Below are 16,327 nucleotides of genomic sequence, written 5' to 3' on the forward strand. Positions count from 1 at the left end.
ACACAACACTAACTTGTCAGTTGTGATAAAGGGAAAGAACTTGGGGGTGCTGGTCAGTAAGAAACTGAACATGAGCCAGCAGTGTGGGCCTGCAGCCCAGAAACCAACTGTGTCCTGTGCCACATCAAAAGGAGCATGATCAGCGGGTTGAAGGAGGTGATTCTCCCCTTCTACACATAGTACTGTGTACAGTTCTGATGTCCCTAACGTCAAAAGGACATGGAGCAGTTGGAGCAAGTCCAGAGGAAGCCATGAGGAGGATAAGGGGGGTGGGAGCACCTCCCATACAAAGAGAGGCTGAGAAAATTTGGGCTGTTCAGTGTGGAGAAGCTGTGTGGAGACCTCATAGCAGCCTTCAAGTATCTGAAGGGGGCCTACAAGGATGCTGGAGAGGAACCCTTCATCAGGGACTGTAGAAATAGGACAAGGGGCAATGGGTTCAAACTTAGAAAGGGGAGATTTAGGTTGGATATAAAGAAAAAATTCTTTAGTGTGAGAGTGACGAGGCACTGGAACAGGCTGCTTAAGGACATTGTGAGTGCCCCATTCCTGGCACTATTCAAGGCCAGGTTATACAGGACCTTGTGCATCCTGGTCTAGTGACAGCTGTCCCTGCCCATGGGAGGCGGATTGGAGCTAGATGAAATTAATGTCCTTTTAAACCCTAACTATTCTGTGATTCTATGAAAATGCAAATAATGGGTTTGAAGTTACTGAAATTCTGGAGTATTAGTGACTTTGAGTGGGGCAAACAGGATGCATCAAGCATGTAAAATCTCGTTTTGTTAAGAAATATGTTGATGCAGAAGTCCATGCACACTTACCTGATGGGTTGAAATCCTGAAAGTAGTCAGGACAACGCTGTACTGACACAGTTCCAGCAGCAACATCACTCCAGCACAACCAGCCATCCCATGTCCTGTTACAGTAAGGACCTGCAAATAAGTAGAGATCCGGTAATAAAACAACAACCCTTCTTTCATAACATTCCCTCAAAAGTAAGATGTAAGACTGTATAAGGCAAGTTTCTCACTTGCAGGAAAGAGAAATAAAAGAAAATAGAAACATAAGATTTAGCACCAGTCAATTAAAACTCCGCTCAGTAGTTCCTTAAATGTATATTTCTTTGAACACATTTTAAAAATCCATCATCAGTCACCTTGAAACAGTCTACATTACAATTTACAAACCTCAGATCTAAAGCACAGTAGGCAAATCCCCCTAAATCTATTCATGCCAAACAATGCATATTAACAAAGAGCCTTAAGCTTGCAAATACAACTTTACTAAATTTATTTACATGTTGGATGTATACCAAGCCTATAGATATATTTTCTAGGTCATTTGAAAACACATTATTACCATGCAAGCCATTAGAAAGCCAGTCTGGGAGGCAGCCATAACTTCTCTTCCTCAGGCAGAGCTGAGCCTGCTACAACCACCATGGCCAGACACTTCTCCAAGTGCTCCAGCGACACCGAACCCACAGTGTCCCTCAAAAGCTTGTTTTGATGCATCACTGCACTCAGACAAATTTTATCATCTAAAATAAACCTCCCCTGAGAATGAGCTGGGGTTTTATAATCAAATTCTTTCCCAAAAGGCATGCAGAATAACTGACCCTCTCTATGAATTTGTAGATGTTTTCAGTATCTTCCTTCAGGACTTAATAATGTCCCTATCTCAAAGCTGCATTTTTCAAATGTTATGCAGTTCTTCCTCTTCTCATCTGAAGACATTCCAATCTTTCCAGATACTTCAGAAGCTTTGATGCCCCAGGCTGGACATAAGCTTACACTTCAATGCTCGTATCTACTTCTGACCTCCCGACATTCAATTCTTCCAAAGAATCATTTTGGAAGAGAAGAAAACTCACTGTAAGCAAGCATAAATAACACTAACAAAAGCCTCGGAACAGGAAAACTATGTGTATCAAGATACTTCCAATTTTTAAAGGCAGGTGTAACCAGAGGTATTACAAAAGCATGGAATAAAGTGGTAGATTAATTTGTCACCATTTTTTAATTTGGATATCTATTTAAATTAACATTTTCTTATCAGAAACAAAAGCTTTGTGTTTTATAAGAAGTGGTGCTATGAACAGGTAACATACTACTTTATCTTCATGAATCCCAAAAGTGACATTTCTAAGAAATTTTACAAATACTATTACAGCCTGAAAAATCATTGCTACTAAGGCAAGAAATTAATATAACTAAAGGAGCCTAAACAACTATAATTATCTGTTGACCATCTGCCTATGTAAACCCTTATAAGAAAATAATCTCTACCTTCTTTCCTGTGAATAGGATCTTGCATAATTTTCTGGTAGCATTCATATTGTGCTGTCATAATCTTATTCCGTGTAACACTCAGCTGAGAGAAGTCCTCTGTCATATTCTGATGCCCTTCAGATGGTATAGCAGTGGCAAAAAACTGAAAGGAAAAAGACTTTTTTTAGCAAGTCATGTACATACTCCAATATAAACTTCAATCCTTTAAAATACTTTCAATACTATCTTCCTGAAGGAAAGTGATCATCAAATCTTATTACTGATGCTAGGATTTTATGGTTTTTTTCTGATTAGTTTAGCAATTCTTCTTATACTGAATCTTGACAAATATCTCATGACTGAGCAAGGGTTAGTAACAATCTGCAAGAATTGTAAATAGTAATGGAAAAATGACCAAAACCCACTGATACAGTCAGAAGTATACAAATAGTATAAAAATCCACTAAAATATATCAATGTTACATTAGTCTAAAAAGCATATTACGCAAAAAATTATCCTTTATGAAGAGACTTTCCATATACTGTATGAGCTAAAGCTTTTGGCCTCTTCAGAGCTATTTGGTTTCTCTGTCTGGTGAGCCATAGAGTCAACCCTCAAGATACAAAAAGGCATTCAAAAGACATGACATCCACTTAAAAACATGGATCTTGACCTAAACCTTTTCAGTACATTTTTTTAAGTAGCTAAATATTTTATGGGAAGCTACTAAACTTCACAGAAAAACAAAACTGCAGATTGAAATACTGTGCCACTGTCACAAAAGCGTGAAATAAAAAGTTCCAAGGATGTCCTCTGAATCCACATTATAGGTCTCCTTCACTTTTCCTGGCTCTGCACAGTTCTGCTTGTATGTCCCTTGTTAACTATTACTGTAATGTTTCCTGCTAGCAAAGGACATGCTGCGTTCAGCAGAGGTAACTATTATTTGTATTTCTTTACCACATGAATTTAAAGGAGAAGGTAAATAAAGATCCTGCTGTACAGAAACTACATATTAGTTGTTTCTGCATTTCCAGGTTAATAATTTCTATGGTATTGTGTACATACTTGTTCAATCTGGAAGTGAGTTAAAAAAAAATCATAAGACTTACCATAGTAACTGATAAGAACAGCAGCAAAAATGTGATCCAGTTTTTTGTCATTTTTCTATCCAGTGCAGTGAATGTTACAGTGTAGCTGAACAAACTCAAACTGCAAGAAAAAAAAAAAAAAAAGAGTAGGAAGAATCTTAGCAATTCATAAAAGCCGAAACTGATAAAAAACTTCATATTTTCTTTCTGAATTAAAACAACTCAATGGAGTTCTTCTCAGTTTTTATTCACGCACAGTGAAACTAAGTGATATACATGGAAATGTACAATACAATGTGAAAATACGCACTCAATTCACCAGCAACGGATTCCAGCGGCAGGGTTTTTCCTGCACTGCTGCCTCCACTGCCTCAACTAATACCAGTTCTCCAGAGGGCTTGTCTCACTCTGGTAGCTGGTATCAGCTTCAACAGATATATACCTCTGGGCTAATTGCTACGAGTTAACACCTTGACATCTCAGCCTTTAGGCGACCATCGCAAACTGCAGTTCAGTTTCCTCCAAAGGAGGACTAGACTTTCACAAACACATGCACACAATTATTTCCTGTTCTCTTCATACTAGATGAATTTGATCTTGCCACTTCTGGAAGAAATGATCTAGTAAGCAGCCACTTTATCTTGAAGTTACAGCTTTTCAATGATGACAATGGCAATGCAAGAATGAGTTGTGAGCTGTAAAATAGCTTCTGTATCCGCAGTAGCTGTAAACTAGTTACTGTATCATCAGTTTAAAAAAAACATAACTATCTAAACCAGCTGTAATCATCTTACAGTGCAGACTTCTCCTGGAATTGATGTTTGAAGTGCAAAATGCACCTAAACTATAAAATATACAAAGTTATTTATTAAGCACTTAATCTATTAAGCATAACCCTGCTGTGTGAATTCACTCAAAAGGAAGGGAAACGTGTAAGAGATTTCTCAAGCAGTATTTTACTGTGTCCTGAAGTATCCTGAGAAGATCACAAAGCCTAGCCTGGAACCAAGATAAGAGCTTCTCTTCTGTTTCTATGTTAGCAAAAGACCTTTCCATATTTAGATAAAGTTTTCTGCATCTAAATCATCTTTCAAAAGCTAAGTATCTCACTGTACTAGCATTAATAAAGCTATTATCAGCCAAGTTAAGGGGGACCACATCTGTTTAGCTTCCTTGCACAGATTAATTCACTAAAGATAATATACTGCTACTTCAGATATAAAACTCAAGTACTCCAAAAGCCCCTTCTATAGCTAGTGTGGCATTTCACAACAAGGACTCAAGTTGATGCAGGCACTCAAATCCTCATTTATTACCACCAAGCCCTTTTTATCGCCTTGTTTGGTACTTTCCCAACCTGTATATACATACAACATTCAATCTCACTGGCCCCTGTAAAACTCTCCAGGTAAATAGTCCAATCACAGTGTTGCAGACCCTCTTACAACCCCCACATCCTCTGGCCTTACATGCCCCAACTCATCGCCCCAGGGCTTGTCAAAGCACCAAGGCCTCAGAGCTCATTCCCAAACAAATGCAAATCTTATCACCTTCACTCCCCACATCTCCCCCTTATTTGTTTTGTATATTCACTATCAACACCAGCTTAACGGCTCAATTAATAAGAAACTGGAAAAGCTAATAAAAACTAATAAACTAAACATTCTTAATACAACTTTTTCACTCATGCTCCTAGCCTAGCAAGGAGCTAGTTAAAACAGTTAAAGAACAGTTAACATGCTGCACTAACAATTGGTTTCAAACTATATAGTGAAAATACAGATACATATCCATTTTCACAGATCTTAACAAATCAATTTCTTGCCACTGCGTTGGTATACCGCCCAGCCATTCCAGGATTTGAGGCTGCCATTGTTTCCAACAGCTGTCTGAAAGGACTCATAGGTGTGGCAACCAACAGGCACAGGGTGTCTTATCCTGTCGCATTAGCTAATGTTCTACAGATGTTCTCTTTCGGCTGGGAGGGAAACCACAGTAGGGTCAGTCCTCTTGTGATGAAGAAACAGAAGACAAGGCAGGACAAACCCATCCTGCAGGGACCCAATGAGGTCCTTTATCTGTGGAAGCACAAGCATACCCTCGTCCCCTGGTTATTAAAGGGAACGGGCCTTCCCGTTCATGAGTTTCAAGATTACATACTTTAACATGATCTTTCCCCTTTTCAAAATTCTTAGAACCCCCGAAACGTTGCTGTATAGGAGGTCCATCCTCTGTCCACTGATTTTAAAAGATCAAAACACAACAAACTTTTGCTATATGTTCTTGTGGGGTTAACCCTGAACTCCCCCTTTTTTGTTTCTGCAACATAGTTTTAAGGGTGCTATGTGTGTTCAATAATTGCTTGGCCTGTGGGAGAATGTGGAATACTTGTGACATGCTGAATTCCCCACTGTTGAAGAAATGCTTGTGTTTTGTGTGCTATATAACCTGGGCCATTATCTGTTTTTATGGTTTTTGGAACTCCCAGGGTACAAAAAGCTGTAATAAAATGTCAACAAACATCTTAGGCCTTTTCACCTGAATGTACAGATGCATAAATACAAGATGAAAAAGTGTCAACAGAAACACGGACATATTCGTATTTGCCAAATTCTGGTGCATGAGTAACATCTGTCTGCCACATTTCAAGTGACAAAAGACTGTGAGGATTAGTTCCAATCACTGGTGTGGGTAAAACTTGTTGACAATCAGGACACGATTGTATGATTTGCCTCGTCTGGCCCTGAGTCAGCTGAAAAGCATATTGCAGAGCTTTTGCATTTTGATGATAAAATTCATGGAATAAGTGAGCTTGCGGAAAACAGTCAGGTAAGACCGTAATACCTGCAAGCCTATCAGCCTCTGTATTTCCGTCACTTACAGGTCCAGGTAGAGAAGTATGTGAGCGTATATGCTGTATAAAGTATGGGTGTACCTGTCGATCCAAGAGCTACTTGAGCTCCCAGAGAAGGGCAAATAATGTTCCGTTGGAAATTTCCTTCAGAAAAGCATGTTCTAGCCTAGAAACAAGGCCTGCCACATAGGTGGAATCTGTGATAATATTTATTGGAGTAGTCCATAATTTAAAAACACGGACTACAGCAGAGAGTTCTACTACCTGAGGTGATCCTGTGACAACGTGCATATCATTTTTCCAGTGTCCTTCAGCATCTTCCCAAACTATTACGTCTCAGCCTGTCTTGTCAGACCCATCAGTGTATACTGTGAGTGCCTCAGTTATTGGCACAATAGTTAATTGAGAAGCAGGCAAAAGGGGAAGAGAATGTAGGAATTGCACAATTTTGTGTCCTGGGAAATGAATACTAATTTGCCCTGTAAAATCTGCTAGAGCACACTGAAAAGCAAAAGACTGGTGAGTTAAAAAGGTTAGCTGTTTTGTATCAAGAGGCAGATAGGTAATATTAGGTTCAACACCATGACTTTAGAGTCAATAATCACTCTCTCCCTTTCTGAACGACCATAGCTATCATTTGAATGGCTGTTGTAACTGTTTTCCCAAAATAATGTGACAAAAGCATCCATTCCAAAATAATCAATGGATCTACGTTTTGCGGAACCCACTGTGTTATGAGCCCATAGGGTTGAAAAGATGAATAAAAAATGAAAAGGCTAATAGGGTGGTCTATTTTTCGCCTATGAGCAACTCGACTGCTAGATTTTACAACCACTTTATTAAAGGCAGTTCGTGCAGAGGGGGTGAGTGTTCGAGGAGACATCAAACATGGATCACCCTCCAATAATTTGAAGAGGGGATGGAGCTCTTCTGTAGATACTCACAAGAGAAGATGGATCCAATTTATGGTTCCTAAGAGTTTTTGTAAATCATTTAGAGTCTTTATTCCTGTCCTCAGGGTGATACTCTGAGGTTGAATGTTTTGTTCAGATATTTTCCATCCTAAATATTTCCAGGGTGGAGCTTCTTGAAACTCTTCTTCTGCAATTTGGAATCCTGCTGTTGAGGCTCCCTGGATCACTTGCCATTTCCCTTTTTGGGCTGTTTGTTCCAATTCTGCAGCAATTAAAATGTCATCCATATAATGATAGATTAAAACATTCTCAAAGCACTCTCCTACAGGGGTCAAAACTGCCGCTATGAATTGCTGACATAGTGTGGGACTGTTTTTTCATGCTTTGTGGCAACACTTTCCAATGATATCTTTTATGCAGCTCTGCAGCACTGATCGAAGGCACAGAAAAGGCAAATCGTGGTGCATCTCACGGAGCAAGAGGCATCATGAGAAAAAAGTCTTTGAAATCAATGACTATGAGAGTCCACGTTTGTGGTAACATTGTTGGTGAGGGGAGCCCAGGTTGCAAAGCTCCCATATCCTCAATGACCTCATTTATCTTTCTTAGGTTGTATAAAAGCCTCCAAGCAGCATTTTTCTTCTGAATCACAAAGACAGGTGTGTTCCATGGGCTGGTTGTGGGGACTATGTGACCAGCTTTCAGCTGTTCATCCACCAATTTGTGTAATTGCAGCAGTTTTTCTTTTGGGAGGGGCCACTGATCTACCCACACTTGCTCATCTGATTTTCAGGTTAAAGGTGGGACCTGCTGCAAAATAGTGGCCCCTAGGAAAAATCTGTACTTAAATGTACTCCCCATTGGCTTAAACAGTCTCTATCGCATAGGGTAGGAGATCCAGATAACACAAAAGGCCTAACTGAGGCAGATCTCCCTTCTGGTCCAAAAATAACAACAAGGTCTCTGCTCTGCTTTGGAGACGTTTGACCATCAATTCCCACTAATGTGGCATGAGAATCCATTAAAAGCCAATGAGGGGACACTGTGATGCAGAAATGACTGTAACATTTACTCTACTATCAACAATTCCTTGCAAAGTAATGTTTGTCCCCTGTGATTTTAAAATGCAGGACAACTGGAGTTGGTCCATAGTTAATTCTTGAGTCCAATAAATTTCAGGTATTCCTGCAGAGTTAAAACATCCTGAGCCCTACATAGTGTGGACAGCATCCCCTAACTGGGGTGAAAAATGTATTAATTGTGCAATTTGGCTTCCTGCTGGTATAGTACATGGTGGCATTGGAGTCCATGCCACTATTTTAATTCCTCCTTCAAAGTCAGCATCTATGACCCCTGGCAGCACAAAAAAGACCCCTTATCACTGTACTGCATCATCCAATTAACAGTGCTGCCTTTCCATGCCCAAATGGGCCATATGTGCCTGTTGGAATAAGCACAACTAATGTGTCTTGAGTTACTGTCTCTCCCGAGGTGGCCAGGTCCACTCTGGCGCCGTCGCTTGTGCTGGCGCACAAACTGCGGCAGCTCCCTGAGGGGGCCATTCGGAAGGGTAATTTGTTGTCATGGCATGGCCCCTCGCTGCGCTCTGCTTGGGGTTTCCTGCTAAAATTAAAGGCTGGCCACCCTGGTCAAATTTCCATCGGTACTGACTTACATAATTATGACAGCACAAGTAAATTCCAGGTGCTCCCCTTTTATTATTTGCTTTTATTGGACAGTCTTTTTTCAAATGGCCGTACTAACTGCATGAAAAGCACTGCTGTGACTTAGCCAACAATGCCACAAATGCTTCCACAGAGACAGATCGTGTTGTCTAGACCCAACATTCATACAAGCATTTAACATATCACCTATGCTCGGATCTCGTAATGGCCGCAATACTTTCTGACAGTCAGGGTTAGCATTCTCAATAGCAAGTTGTTTGAAAATATATTCACCTGCTTTCTCATTATCAATCCGTTTCTCCAGAGCCTCATTAAGTTGGTCTCAAAACTTCATAAATGGCTCATTATACTCTTGGTTGATTCGGACAAAAGGTGTTCTCTGTTTACCGATGTCAGGGACAGTTTTCAAAGCCCGGAGTGCCAATTATTTAACTTGCTGCAAGCCCACCTGGCAAATCCTTACTTGCACAGCACTGGTGCCAAAATCAGCTTGATCCAGTAATACATAAGGAGTAACTGCTTGCAGTGGTTCACGCGCCCTCAGTGCTAAGTGTTCAGCAGCCTCAGTGCCTGCGAGCTGCCTCATTTTTGATTCCCACATAGTATATTGCATGTCCGTCATTATCAAATGAAACAACATTTTAAAATCATTTGGGATAAATACATGAGCATCACAGACAGACTGTATCAAATGAGTTGTATATGGGGCCCCGAGTCCATGGGCCTGGTATCTTTGATAAGAGCATACGAGAGGCCTTTCCACCGCGGGTCTTGATCCAGCACATACACCACCGGGAAAGCACACAATACATCTGCCTCCCTTGCCCGACTCACTTCTCCCTTTAGAGCTGCCCATTTGTCATAAGGATCTGGGGGATATAAATCAGGCTCCTTTTCTGGATCCATAGGCCCCAGGTCAAAAGGACCACTCAGGTCAGCATCAGAAGTATCAGGCGGCAGAGCCACAGGAGCAACAACAGCAGACTGATTTTTTGATCTCAGAGCAGAGTCTGGCAAAGAGGGCAGTGGTGAGAGAGCCAAAGGTGCCGCTTCTGCCCCTGTGCTTGTGAGCCAGCATGAAGTTTTTAAGTTTTCAGAAATAACTCACCACGGGATTAATAAAGTGGCGGCAACTTTATAATTGTTTGTAGCACAGTCCAGGATATAAATATTAATGGAATTAACAGATGGATCGACTTCTCATGCCCAGAGAAGGATATGTTTCAATTCTTCCTTGTCAACTTTTTTACCATGCTGCTTAAGAATCGTAACAAAAACTTCTAGAACATTTCGCTGCTCTTTTGTTAAAGCAGATCCCATAATTCTCAGCCGCTTACCCCCATCCTGCGAGAGGCAATCCGCGCGGTTTGAATTCGCTTCCTTTCAGCATACACCTTTGCTTACTTTCAGCAAGCAGTTTGGCTGAGCCACGCCACCAGATCGACAACTAGTCGGTTTTCATGCCCCACATGGTGGGCGCCATTCGTGGCATTTCACAATAAGGGCTCAAGTTGATGCAGGCACTCAAATCCTCATTTATTACCACCAAGCCCTTTTTATCGCCTTGTTTGGTACTTTCCCAACCTGCACATACACACAACGTTCAACCTCATTGGACCCTGTAAAACTCTCCAGGTAAATAATCCAATCAGAATGTTGCAGACCCTCTCACAACCCGCACCATCCTCTGGCCTTACATGCCCCAACTCATCGCCCAAGGGCTTGTGAAAGCACCAAGGCCTTGTCAAAGCACCAAGGCCTCAGAGCTCATTCCCAAACTGTTCTTCATGCAAATCTTATTGCCTTCACTCCCTGCAAGCTAGCTCTAAGATCCCATCGCTACTGAATCAAGAGGGCTGTTGGGAGCTGAGTACCTGTCTCCTGACCCAAGCCACCTTCTCCCCCTTGGATCACACTTGCTGTTGTCTTTGAAGTCTTTTTTATCCAGGAGTCACGTCCTATGAGAGACTCGTGGATGACAACTGATTGTACACTGTCAAACACAGCCAATTTTACAAAAAGCCCATCCTTTAAAAAAAAAAAAAACAACGCAGCTTAGTTACAAAAAGCAAATATTCTGTATCTACTTCTGTTCTGCTTTTACACTGTGATTGGATCCTCCTAGCACAACTACAATACAATAAAAAGCATTTTGTAGGATATATTGACTATATGAGACTGCTGCTGTTTAATGTATGGCTTGATGCAAATACAAGAAACATTGTAAAACCAGCTACTGTTGTGCCTGTTTAACCCAGACTAAAAGTGCATCAGTAATCTATTTTTACTACTGGCATGCAATCCTCTAACACCGATTGCTGGAAATTGCACAGGTAATTCAGTGAAAAACTGCAGTTCAAACATGCTGTTTTGAAGGTTCTTAAAAAACTAACAGGAAGACCAATTAGCATATATGAAATCTATTTTTGGTTTAAGCTATACTTCCCTGGAAAATCCACTTGTGCGGAGAACTACAATGAATAGCTTGTCAAAACCACTACCTGCTGACTAAAGAAAAATCTAAATATCTGTGCAGGGACTAAAGATTGGCTGAAAACCAAATACAAATGGAGATATCCAAAGAAGCAAGATGATTTCAATTCTGCATGATAACTGGGGGCAAGGGAGATTAATTCAAACCTATCACAAGTTTTATCCATTTACAGTTACGCCTGTTTACCTAGGAAGGGAAAAGAAACACGTGCCTTTTAAGGAAGCCTGGAATTAACTACCTGGTTGTAAGGCAATTGAGTAATCTTCTCTTTCCAAATTATGCCAAAGCACATATGCACTGAGTTAAAACATGTAAGTGATGTGCATAGGACAAGCAATGAGACCAATCACGTAGAACATAGCAACCATAATTTACTGTATGTTTTTCTATATAAGTATGCAAGACTTCAAAATAATTTTCTAATAGTTCCAAAAATCCTTACACTAAAACAAATATTGGATGTCAAATTTAATATGTGTGTTCAAATATTGTCCTCATTTAGCCTTGCTTATTTTTATTTATCTAAAAGATATAACATCTTATAAACAAAGGCAAAATTTATCTTCTTTGATTCAAAGTCCATGACTATTTCTGTTTCACATTATCAATAGTCAACCATTACCTCAGTAACTTTAATGGTCCAAACCTAGAGATTTTGTAGGTATTTCCTACCAGCCATTCCAGGATCCACTGCTAAGTTATTAGTTCTTCCCAGGAGACAAAAGATTAAGTCAAGTCCATAATTTGCTCTGTGCTTTCCACTCATTTCTCACAGTTGATAACTGCAAAATATGTGTATATATAGACGAAAAAAAAAATGCTTTTTCTAAACATCAATTACAAAATGCAGGATGCAGGTCATTCATAAGTGTGTTTGGACTTCAGGAAAGCATTTCTTGCAACACTACAAGAATTCACTCATTCAACACTTATTCCAGTTAGTTTGGACATGAACTTTCACAGGAAGTTTATAAACATTCTTAAGAATGGTCAACAATGTAGTCCACTGAACATGGTTGCAAGTCAGTACTGCTGGGAAAGTCAGGCTGCTTTCATGAATCACCTTTCTGATGAAATGCAAAACAAATATTCTCAGAAAGTTACCTCCCTCTCAGAGCTGGGAGGTATTAGATGCACAAGGAAAATAAGAGAGCCATTATTGGGTTTCTTTAAATAAAAATGCTTCCCAAGTTGTTCTTCTCTGCTGAAGATCTTTGACAATTCTACTGTGGGGACAAGAGGACCACTGTACTGTATTGAGACTAATTTGAGTTTACTGAATATTATCTTGAGGAAAAGATGGTGGAAGCTTACACAGAATCCCCTGACTTCATGCTAAACAAAAGCCAGTAAGAACATAAGTTACAGGATAGGTACAGAATGAAACTGTAAGTCAGTGGACACAACTCTAGCAGTCCGTAAAAGGGAATGTCAGTGGGAAGAGAATGGGGAATTGCCATAGCAAACCAGATCTTCAAAATCTCATTTTTAGTGCATACATTGGAGACTGGGATAACTAAGAAAAGAAAATTAATGAAATGGTTCTGCCTGGTTTTCCTCATTAATACATTCTCTGTTAACTAAATTAATGATACTCCAAAGGCCCACATTGTGTTTGTCATCGACAGCAGTGACATCTATTGAAGAAGAAGGAATTCAAGAGGAACTGCAAGCTGCACAAATAGTCACTGGTATATCTTTAACAGATGTTCACATTTCACTTCCTCCTGCTTTCTCTACAGAGCCATCCTGCATCATCAGCTGTTCCTACTTTTAACCTTTTCCCATCCTCCCAAGGATAAATGTCATCCTTGCTGAGCTCCAGACACTTCCCTTTTCAGTGATACAGCAAAAGGTTTAAAAGAAGTAGTCAGCAAAAATTTTTTCTTTTTTTTTTTTTTAACTTTAATCACCTGACCACATTTAGTACAAAAGAAAAAAACACAACTTCTATCTTAAGCAGTTGCACTTAAGTCTAAGTCAGAATGCAACTCTGTAGGAGTGGGACAGGAGGAAGAGTCTACTTTTGTCATTGCATGTACATTCATACACATGCACAAACATTTTTCAGTAATTGGTAAACTTTGATTTGACCAGGATGAGAAAAAAAAAAACAACCCACCTCCCAAACATTTTCAGTAGAAATTACATATCTTGCAGTGTGCCATAATCTTGCAATGCTGAAGTTCAGCATGTGCAAATATAGATGTATAGCCTTTCTTCGACTGGAAATTCTGACTGGAGTCAGAACGGGTGTTTTCTTGACACACCACACCCCCTGTATGTTTGGCTGTTTCAGCCCAAGATACAAGCAGAAACAAGTTGGAAAATGCCCAACCCTTTTCAAGCATCCCTATTTTGAATTGTACTTCACTGTTAGGAAAAAAAAAAAAACAACAAAAAAAACAACAAACCACAAAAACAACAACAACAACAACAACAAAACCAAAACCAACCAAACAAACAAAAAAACCCAAACAAACAAAAAAAACCACAAAACCCCCAAAAAATCGACTAATCTCAAATGGAATTACAGATAGAGCCTTCACTTACATCTCCGTTCACAAACTTTCTGGGAAATACTCTGCCCACAGAGATCCTCTTCCACCTAAAAAGAGCTTTGCAAGTGGGCAGTACAACCCAAACATTAATACATGCCAGGTTCATTTAGTTCTTAGAGTGGACTCCAAAATCTCCACACTTATCTTACAGAGCAATGAAGGACAATTTGGAAGTCTTTCTAATGGAGTAAAAACCCCTCATTTCTGAGGGTAGCACTTCTGGTGGGTTTGGACCAAACTGCTCTGATGGTATGACATTATAGCTCACGGCTGTATGTGTGAGACTTACTCCATCCTCCTAATAATTACAGAGTTAAGAAATCTCAAAATGTTATGGAACGAAACTAAAGAACTCTGGGCAGCATAGTCTCACAACACTAGAATTTCCTACTAACCACCCACCATCAACTCTGAATCAATACCCAGGCACCTACATTAACAGACTCCTAGAACAGGTGAGACAGGAGATCAGAAGAATTTGATCCTCCCCAAGACAATTTTTACAGTACAAAAGCATAAGCTCTTCACAGTTTCCAACAGGCTTCATTGAGCTATTCTCTTCATTCAGTTAGTGACCAGGCTTGGTTTTTTCCTAATGTATTCTCCTTCACTTGAAGGAACTGGTATATTACCTAAATAATTCAGATCTGTATGTTGTTGGATTTCACAATAGACAAAATTTAATTTACTATACCAGTTTAAAACACTAGTATAAACTCAATTGTGATGCTACTAGAACTGCTACAAGAAGGCAATCCTATCCTCACTGCAGTTGTTCTTTCAAATCCCCAGTGTGACCTCCTGTCTTCACACCATATGGTCAGGAAAAACAAAGTTAAAAAATGCTCCTAATGCTATTTTAAACTCATGAGGAGTTAACTTTTTTTGACTCATGAGGAGTACTATGATAGAGCCTTGTGTATATCACCAACTGGTAGCAAGTAGCATCATAAAGGCAGAACACTGCAAAGAGCTGAGAAAGGCAGTGGTTTGCAAAGGGATGAACTGAGATCCCTTCTTGTGCTGCAGAATAAAGAGGCTTACAGGATGCATGAAGATGTCCCCAAGTTAATCAGTAATTAGTGAAAGATTTGCAATATTCATATAGCCATCAAGAAAAACACTACAGGAAATAAACCCCAAGCTTATAAGCAAGCCGAGTTTCCTTAGACATCTCATTCTCTGAACCTACAGTATTGGTCACGTGCATGGAGACATCAAGAAAAAAAAAAAATCCACACTGAAATGGTCCTCCTTCCACCTTTCTTCTTTCCACAAGTGTTTTCTAGGGATCAGTTGTAGTTAAACAGCATTTAATCTCTTATTGAGGATTCAAATAAATAAAGAAGAAACAGAGCAGCATACCTCTATTTTTCTGTTCTATACTTTATAACAACATCATCGTGCACTAGGTGGTATTTCAGCTCAATATGAGAAATTACTTGCAGTTTATTTCTTGAGACACATACTATGCACATCTCAAGGTCTCAGGCTTACTGCAAGTAGAAAATTAGGTCTTGTTCACAAAAATGTTTCACATCTTTTATTCTCTCTATTAGCATACAGATTGTTTTGGTTTTATTTCTTGCATCATTCTAGTTGCTTGCCAGAAGCATTGCAGAGATTGCGAACCACCTGCAGGTAAAATTACACAGATTAAATTACTCCAGTATACTTTTTCCCATTAATAACATTTGGCTATGGTTCAACAAAGTTTCAGTTCCTGCACCCAACAGAAATTACTAGCAGTAACTGACAACACTTGGCCAGCTGTAATACCTAAAATCATAAGAACCCAGCATAGAGTGATGGTGGTGCTAGTTTTTCCTTTATTGCAGAAATCACTTCCCTAGTAACATGCTATCAAATTACAAAAAACTCAGGAAAATATTTCCATCATTACTTATATTTTTAAAACTACAGTATTTTTATACTGTCTTACATGGTGATACTAACACCCAAGATGCTTCCCTCTCAAGAAACTAGCTATTAAATGAAGGCAACATAGATTCTGGCAAGGAAAATCTTTACCAACATACTGACATGGCTTATTCTCAGAGAAGCAATTACTATTTCCAACAGTTTATAGTTACTAATGCCTCAAGATTTTTTAGTAAGAGCTATTTGACTATCATTCTGTATTGCACCTGTTATGCTTACTTTACAAGCTTAATCCTTTTCACACTTCACAGTCCTAACCCAAACTGTACCTTGATGTCTAAAAAAAGATCAACAGACATTATTAGGTATAAATTTCCAAATTCAGTACCATGTTCTGTAAGTAATGGAATTTAAATTCTCTGGCATTCATTCAAGCACAAAGAAACGTTTAAGAAGGCTGCTCTGCTGAGCAAGATTATCTGAAAAAAATGCTACAGTGACCACTATCAAACACCCTAAAAAAGATTATTAATGGAAACAAAGATGACAGCAGAATAATGAATCATTAAATTC

The 16,327-nt window shown here is 39.4% G+C and overlaps 1 protein-coding gene across 5 annotated transcripts in view; it reads right to left on the reverse strand.

The window, feature by feature from the left end:
* Positions 1 to 16,327, reverse strand: part of CALCRL (calcitonin receptor like receptor) — a 71,958-nt gene that overhangs the window by 25,381 nt on the left and 30,250 nt on the right. For 4 of the 5 annotated variants that reach the window (XM_065669868.1, XM_065669865.1, XM_065669864.1 and 1 more), the window contains exons 2-4: positions 3,387 to 3,486; positions 2,292 to 2,436; positions 825 to 935 (exon numbers count right to left, since the gene is read on the reverse strand). In XM_065669868.1, coding sequence (XP_065525940.1) covers positions 825 to 935; positions 2,292 to 2,436; positions 3,387 to 3,437 — 307 coding nt within the window. In that variant the 5' untranslated portion in view covers positions 3,438 to 3,486. Of the gene's footprint in view, positions 1 to 824; positions 936 to 2,291; positions 2,437 to 3,386; positions 3,487 to 11,934; positions 12,000 to 16,327 lie in introns of those variants that run through there. The other variant, XM_065669867.1, reaches the window with a different exon arrangement.

Source organism: Lathamus discolor, chromosome 3, assembly GCF_037157495.1.
Source record: "Lathamus discolor isolate bLatDis1 chromosome 3, bLatDis1.hap1, whole genome shotgun sequence".
In the NCBI taxonomy this organism is placed as follows: domain Eukaryota; kingdom Metazoa; phylum Chordata; class Aves; order Psittaciformes; family Psittacidae; genus Lathamus; species Lathamus discolor.